Here is a 17,036-nt window from a genome sequence, read left to right as displayed (position 1 = left end):
ATTACCCACTACCTCACTCACCATTTCAGTCAGCACAAGGTACAAAGTCTAGTTCAACTTCCGAACCCAATCTCCGCAGAACTCACTCCTCTCCCCGCAACACCCATAAAATTTATCTCCAACTTTACAACAACCACACAACCTACCTCACAAACATCTACACATACAGAAAAAAGATTACACACACACACACACATACATACATATATATATATATATATGAAAATGACACCTTCAAAACCAAAACCAATCCCCAACCCCCGCCGCCTCCTAATCCTCACCCCAACCTCCCACTCCACCACCACAATCCCCCCATTCCTCCTCTCCCTAACCGGATCCCCCGTCCTCGATCCCCAATCCGAATCCCCGTCTTTTGCCGGCTACACGACGCACCCGCCCCTCGTCCTCGAGAATAAGTACTATAAAGCCTCGGTTCCGATCTGGGTTGATGAGATTCCTCTTCCTATTCCGTCGAGTCCCCACTCTTCTTCCTCGCCTCTGGAGACTCTAGCAGAGGAAAAGAAACCGGGAGAAGAAAACGGTAAGGAAGAGAAAGAGATCGAAACCGAGACCCTCACGCCAGAAACATGGAAGAGCGAGTTCTCGGGCTCGGAAGCCAGGGTCGTTAGGGATGCGGTTGGAGGTGTTATCATATGTATACGGAACGAGGGGCTCGATCCTGGCGTAGGTTCGGATACTGGTACTGAAGATCTACCGGAGTGGAGGGGTTTACGGGCGTTTTTAGAGGCGGTGGGGGGTGTTAAGGGGGTGATGGATGAGGAGAGAGGGGGGCTTGGGGATGTGCTTGGGTTGGTTGTTTTGGTGGGGAGGGAGTCTGCTGGGTCTGCTGATGATGATGGTGGTGAGAAGACTTTTTCGGTGCCGTGGTGGGAGGACCGGTTGTTTGATCTTGGGTTGGTGGGGTTTGAGGTTGTGAGTTGGGACCCTAGGGAGAATAAGAAGGAGGTCCGGGATCATTTTGGGGGTATGTTTTTTTCTTTCTAATGTTCTTCTTTTTCCTTTTGCGGGTTTGAGCTGACGGTGATGTAGAGTATCAGGGGATGCGGCGGGTAAGGGAGATTTTAGAGACGCATGAGTGGGATTCGTCGTCTGGGGATTTGGCTGATGGGGGGGATCTTGAGGCGGATGAGCTTGAGAGGCATTTGCTGGAGGATGGGTTTAATTTGGAGGTCAATGAGTTGGAACGGGAGATGGTTGGGTTGCGGTTTGCGATGGAGAATGGAGAGGATATGGGTGATCTGGGTGGGGATGATGAGATGAGGGTTGAGTCGATGGAGGCGCTGATGTTGAGGATGAAGGCTATTAAAGGTATGTCAACTCTGTTTACTCCCTGTGATATTGATGAGTGCTCATGGGATGTTGTAGATATGAGTGATGAATTACCAGAGAACGAGCGGAAACGATTTGCGGCGAAAGCTGTCCGAGATATCATGAAGGAGTTATAGTTCTATTTTCTCGATACTAGTATTCACTTGTTACGCGTTATGAAATGACGAGTATATATCCAACAGTATATCATTATCAGTATATCCTTCGTAGGAGGATTAATCTATCTACACCACGTCATACTCTCTTGTCATCTCAAACATCAACAACTCTCGTAGTTCAGCTCATCCATAATGAATCTACTCCGCCCTCTTCTTGAGAGCCTTCTTTCTCTGGGCAATCATGTGCGTGTACAAGATATAGGAGCCTGGCAAATAATCAGTGTAAGGCACAAATCTTCGGAGAATAAAGCGCATAAACCTACCAGGCACATAGATCCCCAGGACAACGATCAAGAACCACCGGAACAGAGGGTTCAGCTCGGCAGCCGGCGTCAGCGCCTTAACAACCATCACGCACTCACTGGTGATTCCAAGAGGATAGAGCACATAGAAGGTATTGTACCTAGATGAGCCATTTAGCACATTTCCCAGCCACGATACTGGGTAGGAAGAAGGACGAAAGATCATACCTCAGCCAAGTCAACCATCTGGGCACACCGGCGCCCAAAACCTGCAACGCAAAGAACCCATACCGAATACATTCGGTAACGCCCCATGCGCTCAGACAGCCCAGGAATGCATAATCGCCCACCTTGGCCGCCTCCGCAGGAGCCCCAACAATGCCCGCACCGTCACCCTTCTCATGGAACAAATACATCACACCCCAGACGAGAAGCAATCGGCTGGCGACCTGCATCGCGGTCGTGAGGACTGGGGCACGCACAATACCCAACAGGCTGTGGAGGATTTCCAAAACGGCCAGGGTTTGGGTTGTCGTTAGGAGGGGCGAGAAGATGTCGTCGAAGATTGCGGGAATGTCCTGGGGTGAGTTGGTTGCAAGGAGGTAGAAGCCGCGGAGGGTGCAGGTTGCCCAGAGGGTGAAGCTGAGGGCATTGTAGCCTAGAAGATAGACTTTCGTGAGGCCTTTGGGGCCCCGGGAGGCGGTAGGTTTGGAAGGCATGGTTGACTTTTCGTCTTGCTGCTGTTTTTCGAGGTGTTGTTTGTGTTTGGATGGAGCTAGTGACGAGCGATTTCTTTTGGTATAGCTGCTGTGGAGGGAGAATTGCACGCGTGCGAGGCACGATAAAGCAATGAGGGTTTCAGTTAGCAGCTGTAACAGCGATAGAGCACCTCCAAGCAATAAGGTGCAGCAACTGAGGCCAAACTGGTCAACAAGTTGGACAAGGGGAAGAAAATGAGAGGTTGATGTGGCTTATGTAATACACGTTGAGATGCCGAGGCTCCAAGCAGTTATCAACATAATTGAAATATGTTGGGATTTTGCGAGACTTAATCATGTGTATGCTTAGGTAGAATAGTAATGGTCTCTAAAAAAAGTTCTAGTAAGCTGGACCCATTTAGGGATGTATTAGGAATTGGTGTATGATTTTATCGCAAGTCTTCAACCGTAGGGTACATCTCGGGTGGAAGTGCGAAAGCCATCCATCGTGATGAATCACTTATCTTATCTAGATAAATCTCTCGAGTTTGATAGCGTGAGTGGCTGCTTAAACGCCATCTAAGCTTGCGGATGGCGGATGTTTATCTCTTTGGGCATCGGGTTAATGGTAGCGAGAAATCGACGAAGTGGATGTCTCTGGACTTGGTTTTATGTTTTAAGGCTGCGTCAAATCAGATCACGTGTGGCGGCCAACTCTGTGCAGGCTAGTGTCTATCAGGTAGTAAGTTAGGCCGGAACATATAGTAAATTTTATCTTATTCGTTAGGACATGGTGTTTCTATCTTGTACATTCTGACAACATGATTCCATGTTAAAAGCAGAGGAGAGAGAGAAAAGTGAAAGAAAAGGGAAACGCCAAACAGGGTGTGTGTCGGTAGTCAAGTGAGAGGAGAGAGAAAACATGCAAGCTGATGTCATGGGCCGAGCTGCGGCATATTGATCACACGCAACCATCTCTCGAAGCGGAGAGAAAACAGAATATTCGCTCCACTCCCATCTCGTATGTACTCTGTTGGAGGCCTAAAACTAAGGGGAAATCAATGAACACGGTTCTCGCCTACCCCTGGCCATTTGACGACCCACCCTTTTGTTCGAGAAGCGTTATACGTGACCAGCGATAACTTCCGAATAGGGTTATGATAGACCGGAGTGTAGAGCGAGAATTGGCCGAGCGAACACCATCAATTTGTGATTGCTTCAACCCTGGTTATAGTCGCATCGTTATTGCTGTCTGGAATTGCTTTTGTTTTTTGTTACAATCTCCGCTTTTCTATTATGCATTGAGGAACCTATCAGTGAGGAGCAGGAAGACCAAGAACAGAAAGAATGAAAGAAAAGAAAATGAAACAAGAGTTAACTTCCCCTGTTAACTCAAGCGAAGATGTCTGGAAGGCGGTCCAAGCTTTCGACGTCTTGGCAGTGCCCCCGCCAACGTCAGCGGCGGCCACGGATTGGCGGCATGGTTGTCCCACCCTGATGTCATTTCGAATCCTATAGGCTGACGGCGGAACTAGACCCAATCGACCTCCTCGGGTTCATGGTTATGCGTTCATGGACCACACAGACTTCACTCAAAAGAATTTTAGTATAAAGACGCGAGGACAATCCAAGGCAACAAGAAACATTCGTCAAATAAATCAAGGAGAGGAGGAAACACTGATTCTCGTCACAAAATCGTCTAAAGGTCATCCATCCCTCTGCGTCATGCCATGCTAACTGGATGAGATCGGATTCTCCTTTATCGTTTTAGCTCGTTGCACCCCGCAGTATGACACATTGGAAATCTTACCTCATTCCTTTTTTATATTTTTTATTTTCTATTTTACCCCTCGAAGGAACCCTACCAAGAGCCCGGTAAATACAAAGTGTACAATCTCATGCTTTATTTTTTTTTTTTCCTTCCAGGCTAAAATTGGATGGTCCCTAAGGGCCCAGAACTTCCCATGCAGAAGGTTGGAACGTCAATTATTAGACTAGAAAGTTGTTTGACGCAACTCTCTGGTGGCTGGTCTGCACGATTTGGTTCCAAATTAGTTGATCGTGATATACTACTCTAATGTGGGTAAGATTTGGGAGAATTGACAGTACTTGCGGTGACCAGTCTTTTTTTCCCTCTTCTTTCTCTTCCTTCTCTTCCTTTTGATCACCCTCCGCTTCTCTTCTCGGGGACCGACAGATTAAAAAGATATCTAGGAAGAAAGTAATTCCCCCCGTGCACTCGTAACATCCTTAGGGGTTGGAAATGATGTAAAAGGGAAGGGCTATTAGTCAGATTAATTGACCATGGGATCGACAATTTACGGTTTACTGACCACTACGTCAGTTGGGGTACTATGATTTCAGCCTGCATTTGCGAGTGGAGATGCTGGTGTCCTTCCCAATCAGGATGTATAGCACAAATCATGAACATCTCTCTCCCAACCTCAGGTGGGAATTTTGGGCATGACGGTGATCAGACAGAAGACTTTTTTTTTTTCCTTTTTACAGATCACAACATCGTTCAGCGAGAGAGAAGTATATAGTAAGTAAATTGAGGCTGGAAAGGCTGGACTTCGCATGTCTGACTTTTCTGTGATTCCCCACATACTAAACCAATCAATTCGTTTGGCCCGAGTGGGATGTTTGACTTACAACTTGGATATTAAAATAGAAAGTCACAGAAGACATGGGAACTCGAAATCCAGATATAATATAATATAAAGGACGGCTCAACTGACAATGAATGGGATCATGGATGGGGAACTGAGATAGAAGAATCTGGAGTTAGAATTCATATCTCATGCCGCCTTCTAATCTGCCAGAAATTTAATAGACCGTAAGGTTAAAAAGAACAGAAAGAAAGAAAGAGAAAAGACCTCCTTCCCTCCCTCTCTTTTTCTTTCTCGCTTTCTCGTTCATCCTCCAGTCCCGCTCTGCTTTCCCTCTGTGATTGATCACCCAAATTTCTATCGATGCTCGTTCCCCACTAACCGCCGCCCTGCGCGCTTCCAAACCTATCTCTTTGCCTATAATTTCTCTACCTCCAACTACTGCAGTCCACTTGGCCGGTGTCCAATGAAGTTGACCGCCTCTTGTTAAAGACTAGTATCTGTCATTGAGGGCTTTGTATGAACCGATTCATTCACCCCTCTTCACGTCTCTGTCGGTTCATCCCATAAGGTTAGCCGATCTACTGAATCCCTTCTCGTTCTTCTCTACTTATCCCTTTAATCTTTTGCTTTTGGTCGGATAATATCTGAATATTCTCTTGTTCCCAATCTCCATTAAGTGTCGCCATTAGAGGGAAAAACCCCCACCCTTTTTTTTTTTTTTCTCAATCTCTCTAGAGAGAGATTGATTATTGATCTCTATCGGTCTTCCGGACGGTGACCTTCAAACCCACACCCACTTTTGGTTCCCCTCCTTACCTATTCCTTCCCCTCCACTTTTTTTTTGTTCCTTTTTTTTCCCTTTGGATTTTTTTTTTTCAACAGCACAACCAAACCGAGAAAACGAAGAAGAGAAGAAGAAAAAAAAGAAAACAGATCCCCCTGAGCCGGCAAACAGAGCGAGAGCCTCCTTCACACATACGACTTCCGTCATATATTCTCGTCTTTATTATTCTTCTTTACTCTCTTCCTCCACTCCATCTATCATCCTTCTTGGGCTAATTCAGCCACATCCTTTTTCCTCCCACAGTTTGATAATTAATACCCGTGTAATTTCCGGTGTCAGCTTCTTTTTATTTTTTACATTTATCTTATTTTCCCCATCCATTTGCTCGCATTATACCCAACGCCGTTTCCATTACAAGTGTACCAGGTAGGAAGAAGATCCCTCTACTTCTGCTACCCCTCCTTGTCCGTCCTGATCCAGACAACTGTTCCTCTGCTTTTCCAATGTGGACCCATCCTTCATCCACTTCCGCGCTATGGCAGATTGATATTGACTCCGTCTTCTCTCCCACATTACTGTTTCTTCTTTCCATCCGAACCTCTCTATCCCTTTGCTTGTTGCCAACCTGTTTTCCTTGCCTGCAAGGGCCTTGGTACCTACCTAGATCTTCCATCTTATCTCTTGCGTCTTTAGTACTTGATCCCACCCCCCTCCCCCCAAAAATACCCTTGCCCTTTTCCTTGAACCCCCATTCATATCAAGAGGTGAAGCATCTCAATCCTGTCGTTGTTGATTCGTTGCCCCTCCTCCTTGCTGCCTCTGTAAACCAGTGGTCCCTGTGACGTTCCTTCCCCCCATTGCTTCTCCCGCGTAATGTCCCTATTGCGTAGGGCACTATTCAGTCATGAAGTCCAGTTGCCATAACACTACCATTGGTTTCGTGGATTGTCAACTGACACCGATTTGGACAAACAGATCGCTCTGTGTAATTTCAGTACTCGTGTACCTGTTAAACTCTTGACCCGGACTTATTAACCGGGTAACGTGACGCTTCAACAACCGGGGTTTTTTTTTTCTTTTCTTTTTTTTAAAAAAAAAAAATAAAAAAAAAAATATCTCGCCCAGAAATTAGGGGCCAGGTTCAACGGAACGACAGGACTTAACATTATCATATACAAAAAGATGGCGCCCACTACCACCAAGACCGTGGAGTCCCCTGTACGTGCCATACCATCACCTGGTCCGTTTGACAATGGTGCTGACGTTCGACTAGCCCAAGACCGAGGCTCCCCCGAAGCTTTCGGATATGAAAGACAGCATCGATCAGACCACATTTGAACAAATCCTCGAGATGGATGATGAGGATGATCGGGATTTCAGTCACGGCATTGTTTTCGGCTTCTTCGACCAAGCCGAGAGCACCTTTGAAAAGATGGAAAAAGCTCTGTAAGTAATAACCCCCATCTCTGAGGCTGAGTTGAGGGGCCGGGGGCTAACACCGGGGTGTTAATAGGGAAAAGGAGCAGCTTGACGAGCTGTCTTCGCTAGGTCATTTCTTGAAAGGTTCATCAGCTACTCTGGGACTGAGCAAGGTCAAGGATGCGTGTGAGAAGATCCAGCATTACGGTGCCAAGAAGGATGAAACCGGTACCAACGACGAACCGGATGATAAAGTCTCGCTGAAGAAGATTGAGAAGACTCTGTCGGATTGCAAGAAGGACTACAAAGAAGTGGAGATCTTCCTCCGCAAATATTACGGCGAAACGCCGTCCTCGTAAGTGGAGGCGGGGAAGTGGTTTAGAGCGCGAGGATAAATGAATGGGTGTCTGGAATATGCCACGTGAGGTGACACGCTTTTTCGCATCAAAACTGCATATTCGACATCATAACGGAAAGAGAAAACAACGCAAATTTATTTCCAGAAGCGCATTACCTCGGGTTGTTTTCGTCCAATGCTTGCTCTCCTTAACTCCGTATGAACCAAGGATATATTATTATGATGATACATGAGGTAGACGATTCGTTTTCTTTTTCTGTTTCATTTTTCTATTGTTCCTTCCTTTTCTTATTTTGACTCGACTTTCTCCGAGTTCCTGTTATCCTTTCAAGCTCTTGTCTAGTCTAGAGGTTTGTTCATAAACTAGGGGGGCCCGTTTCTTACCCCTTTGTGCAACCTATCATCGAGTTTCGCAAGGGGCAGGGCGAGAACTTCGAGTCCCGTGGAGACCAACCCTTTCTTTTGACACCGCATATGGTAGTTTCTTCTGTGTAAGTGAGTGTGTATCCGTGTATCACCGATATTCAACACAAGACCGGCTGCAGATGTCATTGACGGGGGTTGTTTCTTAAAAAAAAAAACAAACTACAGGCATGCATACCTTATATCACACCTGTATGGAACGAGGTATGACGAGTCGGCATATTTATTTTCTTTTTTTGGCCTTCATTTCTTCATAGTTGTTTAGATGATGAAGGTCTGACTTTGACAGCATCAAACCGTGCATCAGCCAGCTCAAACCACGCAAACGAAATTATCCGCAAGGTGAAAACGCCCACTCTTATGTAGGAGGACTTGATACTTTCTCTGTTTGGCTTGCGGCGTTTCTTATAAATTGCGCTATTGCTACGAATGAATCTCCGGAATATGGGTGAGGACATGTTCTTGAACCTGATGCGTTCGAGCATCAACTAGGCCTGATCAAAATTGTGCCGAATATCAAATGCGTTGAGGTTGACCAAATCATAATCTGCTTCGTTTGTCTTGTACTTCCATCCACGAAGGTGTTCATCTAAACCTTCGGTCCCCAGATAAAACCCCGGGTAAACTCTTCGCGCTGTTTTGCGCCTGTCAGCATATCTCCCGGGAATGAGCCTGTAATTTCAAATGGTTCCCAAATCGAACCAGGACGTCTATCATATAGTTACACCACAGCTATACCAAACCCAAGCTGTCATTTCTTATATCCAACAACGGGGTATAGAGTAACCATCCCGCGGGATCGTGACATACTCCGGATAGATGCCTCCTAGCCAGTGAAATGACCTGGGGGCTGTCATTCTTCCCCTCAGTTTGTCGGTAGAAGGTAATTTTTCGACCTGACACACCTCTCGACAGACAAAGACTATCTTACAAGCAACTAAGCACGCACATCAACAGGCAATCCGGCCCATTACCTTTGTACATCTACGGAGTACCATCCAGCAGACAGGCACCGTTCTCCAAGTTAGTACCACATCAGAGTAACACAGCCCAAACAACAAGCCATCTTGCCCCGTCTTACAAATCTCTGTATAAACAGCAGTCCTCTCACCCCCAGTGATTGCTTTTATCCTTTCGCTCAACTTCCCCGAGGGAATTCTGATTCCCAGACGAGTCCTTCTGGTCCGGTGGGGATGTTGTTTGTTTGTTTGTACTACTTGTCGGTAGGTATGGGTTTGTCGTAGTTGGGGGGTTAGGTATACAGAAGTAACTTTCTTTGTACCGAAAGAGTCAAAGGGGTAGGTGCCTGTGCGGTATATGGCGGGTTGCACGACAGCGGGAGGTTAACGTTCCTTATGTCAAGGTTTTTTTTTTTACTTTTCTTTATTTTGGGCAGTTTTGCTGCGTTGAACGTGCGATGAGTGAGGGTGGTTGAGACTTGATATAGGTATTTATAGATACGGATATGGATATAGATATCGGCGGGAGTGAATATACTAATATACTATACAGCATGCATCACTTGGGATATCATCAACAAGATTAAAAAATAGCAAGGGCAAGATACACTAAACCCATACATGAAGCATACTTCAAACAGACCCCCGTTTGTTCCCCCTCCCTCTTCCTAAGCAGTGATCGGGTGTACTAAGACTAAGGCTCCCCCCATCGTTTGATGTCCTGACAAGGATTATCAAATGTCCAGGGGGTTTGGATCTCCTACTAATCCATTAGAGACGGACAATATAATATACTACATGTGAACCACGCTTGTACCTCGCTTTAACCCATCCCTCAAAAATAGTTCGAGGCTTGTTTGCAGTAAACAACTTGGTATACCTCTCGTCTCAGTATCATGCCATGCCATACCTGTCCAAACCTCCCGTCCATACCCCCAAAATATGTACATACATACCTCCCTTCAATTCACATTCCTAATCATAGAGAAACGAACAGACAAACCAAGCCCCTAACCAGCAACAATAAATCCCAGACTCAAAAAAAAAAAAAAATACCACGTACACACCTACAAATCAAACCCTAACACAACCCAACCATAATTGCCCCTGCACCCGATCCGTCCCGACCCAATAACGACTCCCCGCTAAACTCACGCTATAGATATCACAGGATCCAATCCTTCATACATATCCTGTACTTCGCACATACGTATGTACATACATGATAGATAGAAATCGGATTGGGATCGAGGGTAAGGGTGTAGTGTTTATGTGTATGTGTATTTGTGTGACGTGGACCAAGGATTTGACATGTCTGTTTTTAGGTAAATTATTATTTATTTTTTTTAACACACCACCCCCTCCTCGCTTCCCCTTCGGGTCACATCGAGGGGACGGGGTTAGTGGGTGGTAACGTACATATGTATGTACTTTGTGTGCTTTTTCTTGATTAGTTTAAGAAGAGGACGTGGGTCTGGGTTCTATCTATTCCTGATTTCGAGTGTTAGGTATTAATTGAGTTCATTGATTTAGGTTCTTTTTTTGGTGATTGGGAGTTTGCTCGTTGCTGAGGTTTTTATATCAACTTGTGACTTTTGTCGGGGATGGGTTCTGTTGGGCCGAGAGCCTCGAAGGAGGAGTTTATGCAGGCTTTGGGGTTGAATTCGCAAGATCCGCAACACGAGCAGATATACAGGGCTATGAGGGTGAGTTTTTCCTCTTCTTTTCTTTCTTTTTGTTGTCTCTTTTTTTTTCTGTTGTATTTTGTTGTTGGGTTGTCTACGGGTCGTGTGGTATCTACATCTGTTGTCTATGGATTGGATGGGTACTGTACAATGGGTGTGGGTGGATGATTGATGCGTGGAGCAGGATGAAGCGATTGCTGTTTATAATCGCCTTAACGAAGATACTTCGCATCTGCTTGAGAGTGTAGCGAATGACCCGTTAACACGGCCGCCTTTCTTCTGGCATCATATTCGTCCGGAGCGTCAACGGTGGGGGATTATCGAGATCTCGCAGAATGCTGGGCTTTTAACTCGTCCGTTTTTCGCTCGTGGTGCCATTACCGGAGAGTACGGTCCGAATTGGGTGGCTGGGTGGCTGCTGTATAGTGTGTTTCGGTCGAGGGATGTTCGGAATAATCGCAATCGGCGAAAGGGGGATGATCATGGTGGGTTGTGGTGGTGTTTGTATGCATATTTTTTGGGCTTGATATGTTAACCATAGTGCAGGACAAGGCTCGAAGACGAAGAAACAAGAAGAGGATGCGCCGCCGAAGAAGTATTATGATCCGGTGAGGAATGGGTAGACAGGGGAGGCTGCGGGGGATATGACGGCTTTATCACTCTCGAGTTCTAAAATGCGCATGTTACACCACTTTTAATCATCTTCCTCGTCTTCTTTCGATCGACTCGATCCGTTCTTTTGAGCTCGCTCCTTTCTTAAGGCTTCGGTCACGCGTTCGTCTCGTTCGTCTTTCTTTTCATCCCAGACCACATTGTATTCTGCTGCAATAGTTTTGATCTCCTTTCGCAATAAATTTCCTTCATCGATCAGCGACTCCCACTCCTGGAGGTCGACCCCCTTCGTCTGGTACAGCTTCTTCTGTCGGGCATTGATCGTAAAATCGAGCGCTGACTTATAGGAGATTTCCCGGTTGTGGTAGAGAAACCATAAGTAGCCCCCCATCAGAGTTGACAAACTGGCCAGGTACGTCACCGGCTCCATGGTATCCCATCCCAGGTCAGTCTCAAACGTCAGCTTGTACACGAGGTACCACCACATGGAGAGAATGCCGAACCCTCCTATAGCAACGCGCTGAGCTCCCCTGTGCGCTAAGGCGTCGCACTCATGCTTGATCTCCGCGATACTCTGGATCCTGCCGGAGATATTCCGCAATCGCATTCTTAAAAAGTGCGTTCGCTGGTTGAAAGAAGGAACAGAAACTTGGACCTGGCGCAGACCAGCCGAGCCCCCTTCGATACTGACGATAAATTCCCGGGCCCGAGAGGCATCACGGACGAAGTCACCAATCTCGGTGGACTGGGACCAGCGGATGAAGCGTTCCTCCATGTTGCCCTTGCCGGGTTCGCCCCGTCGGAGGTAGCTGTATGTATCATCCTCCTCGTCCCGTCGACGACGCCGTTGCCTGGCTTCAACTCCGGCCCCGATTTCGCCCAGTCGGTGTACCTCAGCATCGGTCGCCTCATACATCGATTTCTTGGGCTTGACAGGATCATCATCAACCTGAAGCGCAATAAAGGATACAGCAGGTGGCCTTGGCTTCGCATTATCGATCGACACGGTGGGAATCTCGTCCTGGATAAGACGTTCAAGATAGGATAGAGGCTGCTGCGGATGGACCAGAATAGCTATTGGCTCAATGTCTTCGACAGTTAATCTTCTGTGTCTCTTTCAAGTCACTGTTCGGAAGCGCCACATACCCTTGTGTTTACTATTATGGTTAGCCGTAGGTAACGGGATAAGGAGCTTGAAGAGCCTCGACGGCGTCGTCAACAGTTTTCCTGTATCCCGTGCTTATTAGCACCCCCGACGTGGAACCATCGTGAGGAAGCTCACCCACCCTTCTTCATTGCACTCGCAACCTTGGACTGCGATTCCTGATCCCCCTTCTCGCCCTCAGAGCCCTGCTGCTGGTCCTTCTCCTTAATCTCAAGCCTCTCCAATTCATCTCTCATTTCCCTCTTATCCTCCCGAATAGAGTCCCAATGCGCGAACCGCCGCCCCGGTACACCCCAAGCCCCTTGAGCTTGTCTCCCAACCAAACCACCACAAGTAACCCGCGCCATTGACGTGGGATTTGTATACACCCTCCCAATCCTCACCCGTCCAACCATGCCATAAATCCCAGTGATCCGACCCACAACTGCCCTCATATTAACCAGGCAGTTGTGTCCCTTAAACCAAAGAGAGAGAGATCTAAAAAAAGGGGGGAAATCAAAGAATCATGAATCTACTAACAAACTATAGAAATATAAGAGAAAGAAAGATAAGGAAAACAAAATCTATCTACCCACAGGAGCGTTGTTTATAACATTGAACAGCCTTCCTCCACACATTTTCTCCACAGTGACCGTACCATTAAACGAGTGAAACGTGCTGCTGGCATCATAGCATCATAGCATCTTTTTCTTGGGGGGAGAAGCTGGTATACGTCATGGTGAGTCAGCAGGTTAAGCATTGGGGCTTTAGCCGGTTTGGGGTTAGTGTGATCGTTTCAATCAATAAGATCATGTTTGCTACGGGTTGTGCCAGGGAAATTGCTGAGAGGTGTAGTATTTATGGTGATGGTGGTTTTAGAGACATTTTGTGTGTGTGTGTGTGTGTGTGAGGTGCGTTTGTTGTGTTGACTTGGAAGTTAGAAAGTGGGAAAGTAAGGGTGTTGAAAGGGTTGTTTTGGGGTATAAACTTTCTTTTAAAGTTGTATTTGAGAGGAGTATTCTTGGGCTTGTTATGAGGCATGTCTTTCTCTTTCTTTCTTTCTTTCTTTCTTTTTTTTTTTTTTTTTTTTTTTTTGTTTTTTTTTTTTTTTTTTTTTTTTTTTTTTTTTTTTTTTTTTTTTTTTTTGAGATGGCTATTGTGTAACCTTATTTTTGTCAGAAGTGAAAACGCCTCTTTTGTGAAACACTTACTCCGTAAACGCTGCTCATATATACTAGTGGAGAGTGAGTGGCTCAATAGACCACCCTTCGTATTCCCCTGGGGAATTGAAAATTCTTAGTGTAAATTAGCCTTTGAAAGAAATTTTTTTCTATGACTGGCTAGATGAGCCGATGAAGATTTCGCACATTGATGTTTGACGTCGCACGGTTTCCGTATTCTGCAGAGAAAGGATACTTTTTACCTTTATGTTACTCAGCTTGGGATATACATAATTTAGTTGCAAAGTGAAATCGAGGGAGGGGTGGAGAGAGATGACACCTGAAACCTGAGGGCTAGACTCCAGTTTCTGTCGTACGGGCACTTGATAAGAGTAGCTGTTGTTGTACTTGATATATGGTTGCACAGGTACCCATATTGTAAGAGGGATGGATGATTATACTCATACTCGTATAGAATTGACTATCAAAAAGTTTCATGCTATCGATTGGATATGCAGAGAGGACGCTGGATAGCTCAATGCAGATGCAATAATGAACACTTAATGTTAAATCCATACTCAGGAATATTGTGAACATGCGAGCAGACTGGGGTATATCCGTGGATGGCCCGATTATTGGGGTATGGTCACACACACACACACACACACACACGCTTCAATTGAGAACAAAGCACTTCGATCTATCTGGATATTCATGTCATAAGTCATAAAGTCATTAAGCGTCCGCCCATATCATTCTGCTTTCACATGCCAAGGTTCGGTTGACCAAAATTTTTGATGACAGTAGGGACTACATCCCACGACTGCCGAAGGCGAGGGCCCTCGAGGGAGCGGCGTGCCTTTCCTGACTAAATCTTCCTCCTTCGTAGCTTTCGGGGCTGCTTCCTCCGCTCCTGCTTCCTCCACTTGTCGAGGTATCGGTATCATCGGCGTAGCGAGCCTTTCGTCCGGTACCTATCGCCACTGGGATTCCTTGGACTACCCCTCCGTGGTCATGTCCAGCTGGATACATGCCATCGTTGACGGAGAAGTTACGGCAGATGAGATATGCCCGCATGGCGGCATTCTCCCGAGCCAGGGTGTCGGATTGAAAAACACCGTCTGTCTGGTATTCCCGGTTATTGACGCGGACAATGCAGGTATGCCCGGTAGGGCCTCCATAGGACTCGTACTGGGGCTCTGGCCAGCGGCGGCGTCGGCAGAGACCTGTACGTATGGTTATTGAACTTTGAACTTGGCTTTAGTCAAGACTGTAACATTCGGAAGCCACAATGGCATTTCTCCGGGATGTCAACAAATCAAGGAATGTGCAACTGAGGAGATCCATAACTGATGCATGAATACAGCCCGCTTTCCCCAAAGACTTGCCAGGGAGTCCAAAAAAAAAGAAAGAAAGAAAGAAAATGAAAAAAAAAATGAAAATGAAAATGAAAATAGATGAGAGAAAAAGGTTCACAAGGCGCGATTGCCGCCTTCGAGCCAATAGAGGTAAGAGATCTTTTGAACCAGAAGGTGTAGAGTTGGGCACATTTGAACAGAGACATACATACTCGCAAGGTATAGGATATAGTACATCGTGAGGACAGGCCGCTGTCCAATAGAACGTATGGTACAGGGGCGTATCGAATCAGTATTTGCTGTCCTAGATCTGTTGACACTGCACTCGACCCTGGCAATCACACCGAAAGTATATAGAAACAAGCCTATGCAAACGGCGCTTGTTGATGCCCAATGGCCACGTTCTTCATATGACGTTTAATAGGACTTGCTATTTTAGAATAGCCAAGATCCCGTCACGAACAACGGATCGGTGGAGAGAACTTAGTATAGATTTAACCAACTTTGGCAAAGGAACGAAAGACCGCAAGCAAATGGAACTAGCGGATCATGGAGGACAGCGACATCTCAGACAATGGCAGCAAGCAAGAAGAAAGGGGAAAAAGAAAGGAAAGAATGGAAAAGAAAGGGAGGCAAATATTATCATTCTAGCCAGGTATAATCGGTTCAAATAAACTGGCGGGGCCCATTAAGCAGAGTCAATGACTTAGGGTCAACAGAGAGGCAAAAACAGAAAAACAAAAAAAAAAGGGCCTAAGAGTAAAAAAATCAAAAATCAAAAAATCGAAGGGTCCTTTAATCGGGTCAATTGAGGCATTCTCCACTGAATTAGTGCAGGTAACAGGTGAATTCCATGAGCCATTGCGGATCTAAAATGTCCTAGCTTTGTTCGTCTCGAGTCGTTTCCTTCGGGATGTCGAAAGCGTGGATTGAAACGTTGATGTGCTGGCATGGCTTTTCACCAGTGATCCAGTACTAGAAGACCCAAGACAACTTTGCTCCATATGCCACGGTGTAATTCGCCGCCGATCCAGGCGGCTAAGATTGACATGTTGCTCAGGATAACATTTTCCGGTCAAATCGTCATGTCGGACTCTCATCATTCCTGCAGAACGAGTGCCGGTGCCTTGGGTAAGGGTTATAGTAAAAAAAAATTTAGATAAATAAAAATAAATCCCTTTTTCTTTTCTTTTTTTTTTTTAAGAAAAAAAACCCCCTCCTTCCCTTCTTCTCTAGTTCGAGTTAGAATTCTAGAACCCCGCATTATAGGACGAAATCTAAGGTTGATTGCCGTTGTTCCAGAATCAGGAAGCATGGGATAAAAAAATATATAAAAGAAAAGAGGCGGCGTTGTGGAAGGCCACTAATGCATACAATGATGAATCCCAACGAGAGAGGGGTTCATGTCGCGCAGACGAAACCCTGGCTGTATCCCTAAGGAGAGATACAGTATGTAAGATAATCCCCATTAACATAAAATGGATTTCCGTCTATAGCTTGTAGAAGAAGAAAACAAAGCCACTTTTCGAAAGAGGCAATTAGCCACGATGACCTAACCCGGCCATCTAATCCAACCAATGTTGAGGACGATCAACGATCACCATTGACTCGGTAATTGATCCGAAAACGTCTCCCTATGAGAGTTTTGGCCGCTTGGTCGGAATTTATTATCATACCCACCCTGTGATCCTTCCAGAGGGGTTTCCCAATTGGAAGGACGACGATAGATGGGCAGTTTCCATCAGGAGCGAGCGGCGGCTCCTAGAAATGGACGGATATCGTTACAAAACCCCGATATAGGCGATGATCAGCCGTGTGCAATAACGGAATTGGTTCTGGATTTGCGCCGGTGGATCTTTGATCATATCCATTGGATGAGCCACTTCCGTGGTTGGCAGACAGGCATCGGATGCACTGATGAGTTGGCAATTTCGTGGTTTGGCGCGGCGGGGAATCCATGTCACTTTACACGAGATGAGGAGGGAAGTATAACCATCATCCTGCAGAGTAGCAGTCAGTCAGTAATGGTTCATTTTCACTGAGGTCCCAGGCATTTCGATCGTTGTTTGCATCA

At 46.1% G+C, this 17,036-nt stretch overlaps 7 protein-coding genes across 7 annotated transcripts; 4 read left to right on the top strand and 3 right to left on the bottom strand.

Moving 5' to 3' along the window:
- Positions 1–51: 51 nt before the first annotated feature.
- On the top strand, positions 52–1,556 carry BDW43DRAFT_4849 (adaptin-binding domain-containing protein). Its single transcript, XM_032050122.1, has 3 exons — positions 52–985; positions 1,051–1,329; positions 1,387–1,556. The coding sequence occupies exons 1-3, from the start codon at positions 220–222 to the stop codon at positions 1,464–1,466; spliced, it is 1,125 nt and encodes a 374-aa protein (XP_031906282.1). The 5' UTR covers positions 52–219; the 3' UTR covers positions 1,467–1,556.
- BDW43DRAFT_4834 (protein tyrosine phosphatase-like domain-containing protein) lies at positions 1,550–2,850 on the bottom strand. The gene is made up of 3 exons (XM_032050119.1): positions 1,979–2,850; positions 1,772–1,911; positions 1,550–1,714 (listed from the first exon to the last, which is right to left on the bottom strand). The coding sequence occupies exons 1-3, from the start codon at positions 2,467–2,469 to the stop codon at positions 1,647–1,649; spliced, it is 699 nt and encodes a 232-aa protein (XP_031906281.1). The 5' UTR covers positions 2,470–2,850; the 3' UTR covers positions 1,550–1,646.
- Positions 2,851–6,199: 3,349 nt separating this feature from the next.
- On the top strand, positions 6,200–6,791 carry BDW43DRAFT_4721 (uncharacterized protein). The gene has a single exon (XM_032050101.1). It carries the CDS (start codon positions 6,348–6,350, stop codon positions 6,684–6,686), a length of 339 nt encoding a protein of 112 aa, XP_031906280.1. The 5' UTR covers positions 6,200–6,347; the 3' UTR covers positions 6,687–6,791.
- Positions 6,792–7,026: 235 nt separating this feature from the next.
- On the top strand, positions 7,027–7,622 carry BDW43DRAFT_305224 (Hpt domain-containing protein; the record flags this gene model as incomplete). The annotated part of the gene is made up of 3 exons (XM_032045757.1): positions 7,027–7,062; positions 7,118–7,290; positions 7,358–7,622. 3 exons carry the CDS (start codon positions 7,027–7,029, stop codon positions 7,620–7,622), a joined length of 474 nt encoding a protein of 157 aa, XP_031906279.1.
- Positions 7,623–10,512: 2,890 nt separating this feature from the next.
- BDW43DRAFT_4661 (uncharacterized protein) lies at positions 10,513–11,433 on the top strand. The gene is made up of 3 exons (XM_032050096.1): positions 10,513–10,709; positions 10,873–11,173; positions 11,235–11,433. The coding sequence occupies exons 1-3, from the start codon at positions 10,608–10,610 to the stop codon at positions 11,309–11,311; spliced, it is 480 nt and encodes a 159-aa protein (XP_031906278.1). The 5' UTR covers positions 10,513–10,607; the 3' UTR covers positions 11,312–11,433.
- On the bottom strand, positions 11,383–12,812 carry BDW43DRAFT_295884 (uncharacterized protein; the record flags this gene model as incomplete). The annotated part of the gene is made up of 3 exons (XM_032044125.1): positions 11,383–12,389; positions 12,447–12,527; positions 12,587–12,812. 3 exons carry the CDS (start codon positions 12,810–12,812, stop codon positions 11,383–11,385), a joined length of 1,314 nt encoding a protein of 437 aa, XP_031906277.1.
- A 1,495-nt stretch (positions 12,813–14,307) lies between these two features.
- Positions 14,308–15,561, bottom strand: BDW43DRAFT_4631 (uncharacterized protein). Its single transcript, XM_032050092.1, has 3 exons — positions 15,307–15,561; positions 15,175–15,214; positions 14,308–14,830 (listed from the first exon to the last, which is right to left on the bottom strand). Exons 2-3 carry the CDS (start codon positions 15,197–15,199, stop codon positions 14,415–14,417), a joined length of 441 nt encoding a protein of 146 aa, XP_031906276.1. The 5' UTR covers positions 15,200–15,214; positions 15,307–15,561; the 3' UTR covers positions 14,308–14,414.
- Positions 15,562–17,036: the final 1,475 nt, after the last annotated feature.

Source organism: Aspergillus alliaceus, assembly GCF_009176365.1.
Source record: "Aspergillus alliaceus strain CBS 536.65 unplaced genomic scaffold BDW43scaffold_1, whole genome shotgun sequence".
In the NCBI taxonomy this organism is placed as follows: Eukaryota; Fungi; Ascomycota; class Eurotiomycetes; order Eurotiales; family Aspergillaceae; genus Aspergillus; species Aspergillus alliaceus.
The sequence above is the reverse complement of the archived record's forward strand: the minus strand, read 5'-3'. Positions and strand labels throughout refer to the sequence as shown.

Bases quoted from the DNA above. Each gene is read 5' to 3' on its own strand.
- BDW43DRAFT_4721 (XM_032050101.1), top strand. From the start codon at position 6,348: ATGTGGACCCATCCTTCATCCACTTCCGCGCTATGGCAGATTGATATT.
- BDW43DRAFT_4661 (XM_032050096.1), top strand. From the start codon at position 10,608: ATGGGTTCTGTTGGGCCGAGAGCCTCGAAGGAGGAGTTTATGCAGGCT. The intron at 10,710-10,872 runs GTGAGTTTTTCC...TGCGTGGAGCAG, and splicing joins AGATATACAGGGCTATGAGG to GATGAAGCGATTGCTGTTTA. The intron at 11,174-11,234 runs GTGGGTTGTGGT...ACCATAGTGCAG, and splicing joins GCGAAAGGGGGATGATCATG to GACAAGGCTCGAAGACGAAG.
- BDW43DRAFT_4834 (XM_032050119.1), bottom strand. From the start codon at position 2,469: ATGCCTTCCAAACCTACCGCCTCCCGGGGCCCCAAAGGCCTCACGAAA. The intron at 1,912-1,978 runs GTATGATCTTTC...TGGCTCATCTAG, and splicing joins AGATGGTTGACTTGGCTGAG to GTACAATACCTTCTATGTGC. The intron at 1,715-1,771 runs GTAGGTTTATGC...ATTATTTGCCAG, and splicing joins CCTGGGGATCTATGTGCCTG to GCTCCTATATCTTGTACACG.
- BDW43DRAFT_4631 (XM_032050092.1), bottom strand. From the start codon at position 15,199: ATGTACTATATCCTATACCTTGCGA. The intron at 14,831-15,174 runs GTATGTATGTCT...CCATACGTACAG, and splicing joins CTATATCCTATACCTTGCGA to GTCTCTGCCGACGCCGCCGC.
- BDW43DRAFT_4849 (XM_032050122.1), top strand. From the start codon at position 220: ATGAAAATGACACCTTCAAAACCAAAACCAATCCCCAACCCCCGCCGC. The intron at 986-1,050 runs GTATGTTTTTTT...ACGGTGATGTAG, and splicing joins GGTCCGGGATCATTTTGGGG to AGTATCAGGGGATGCGGCGG. The intron at 1,330-1,386 runs GTATGTCAACTC...GGGATGTTGTAG, and splicing joins GAGGATGAAGGCTATTAAAG to ATATGAGTGATGAATTACCA.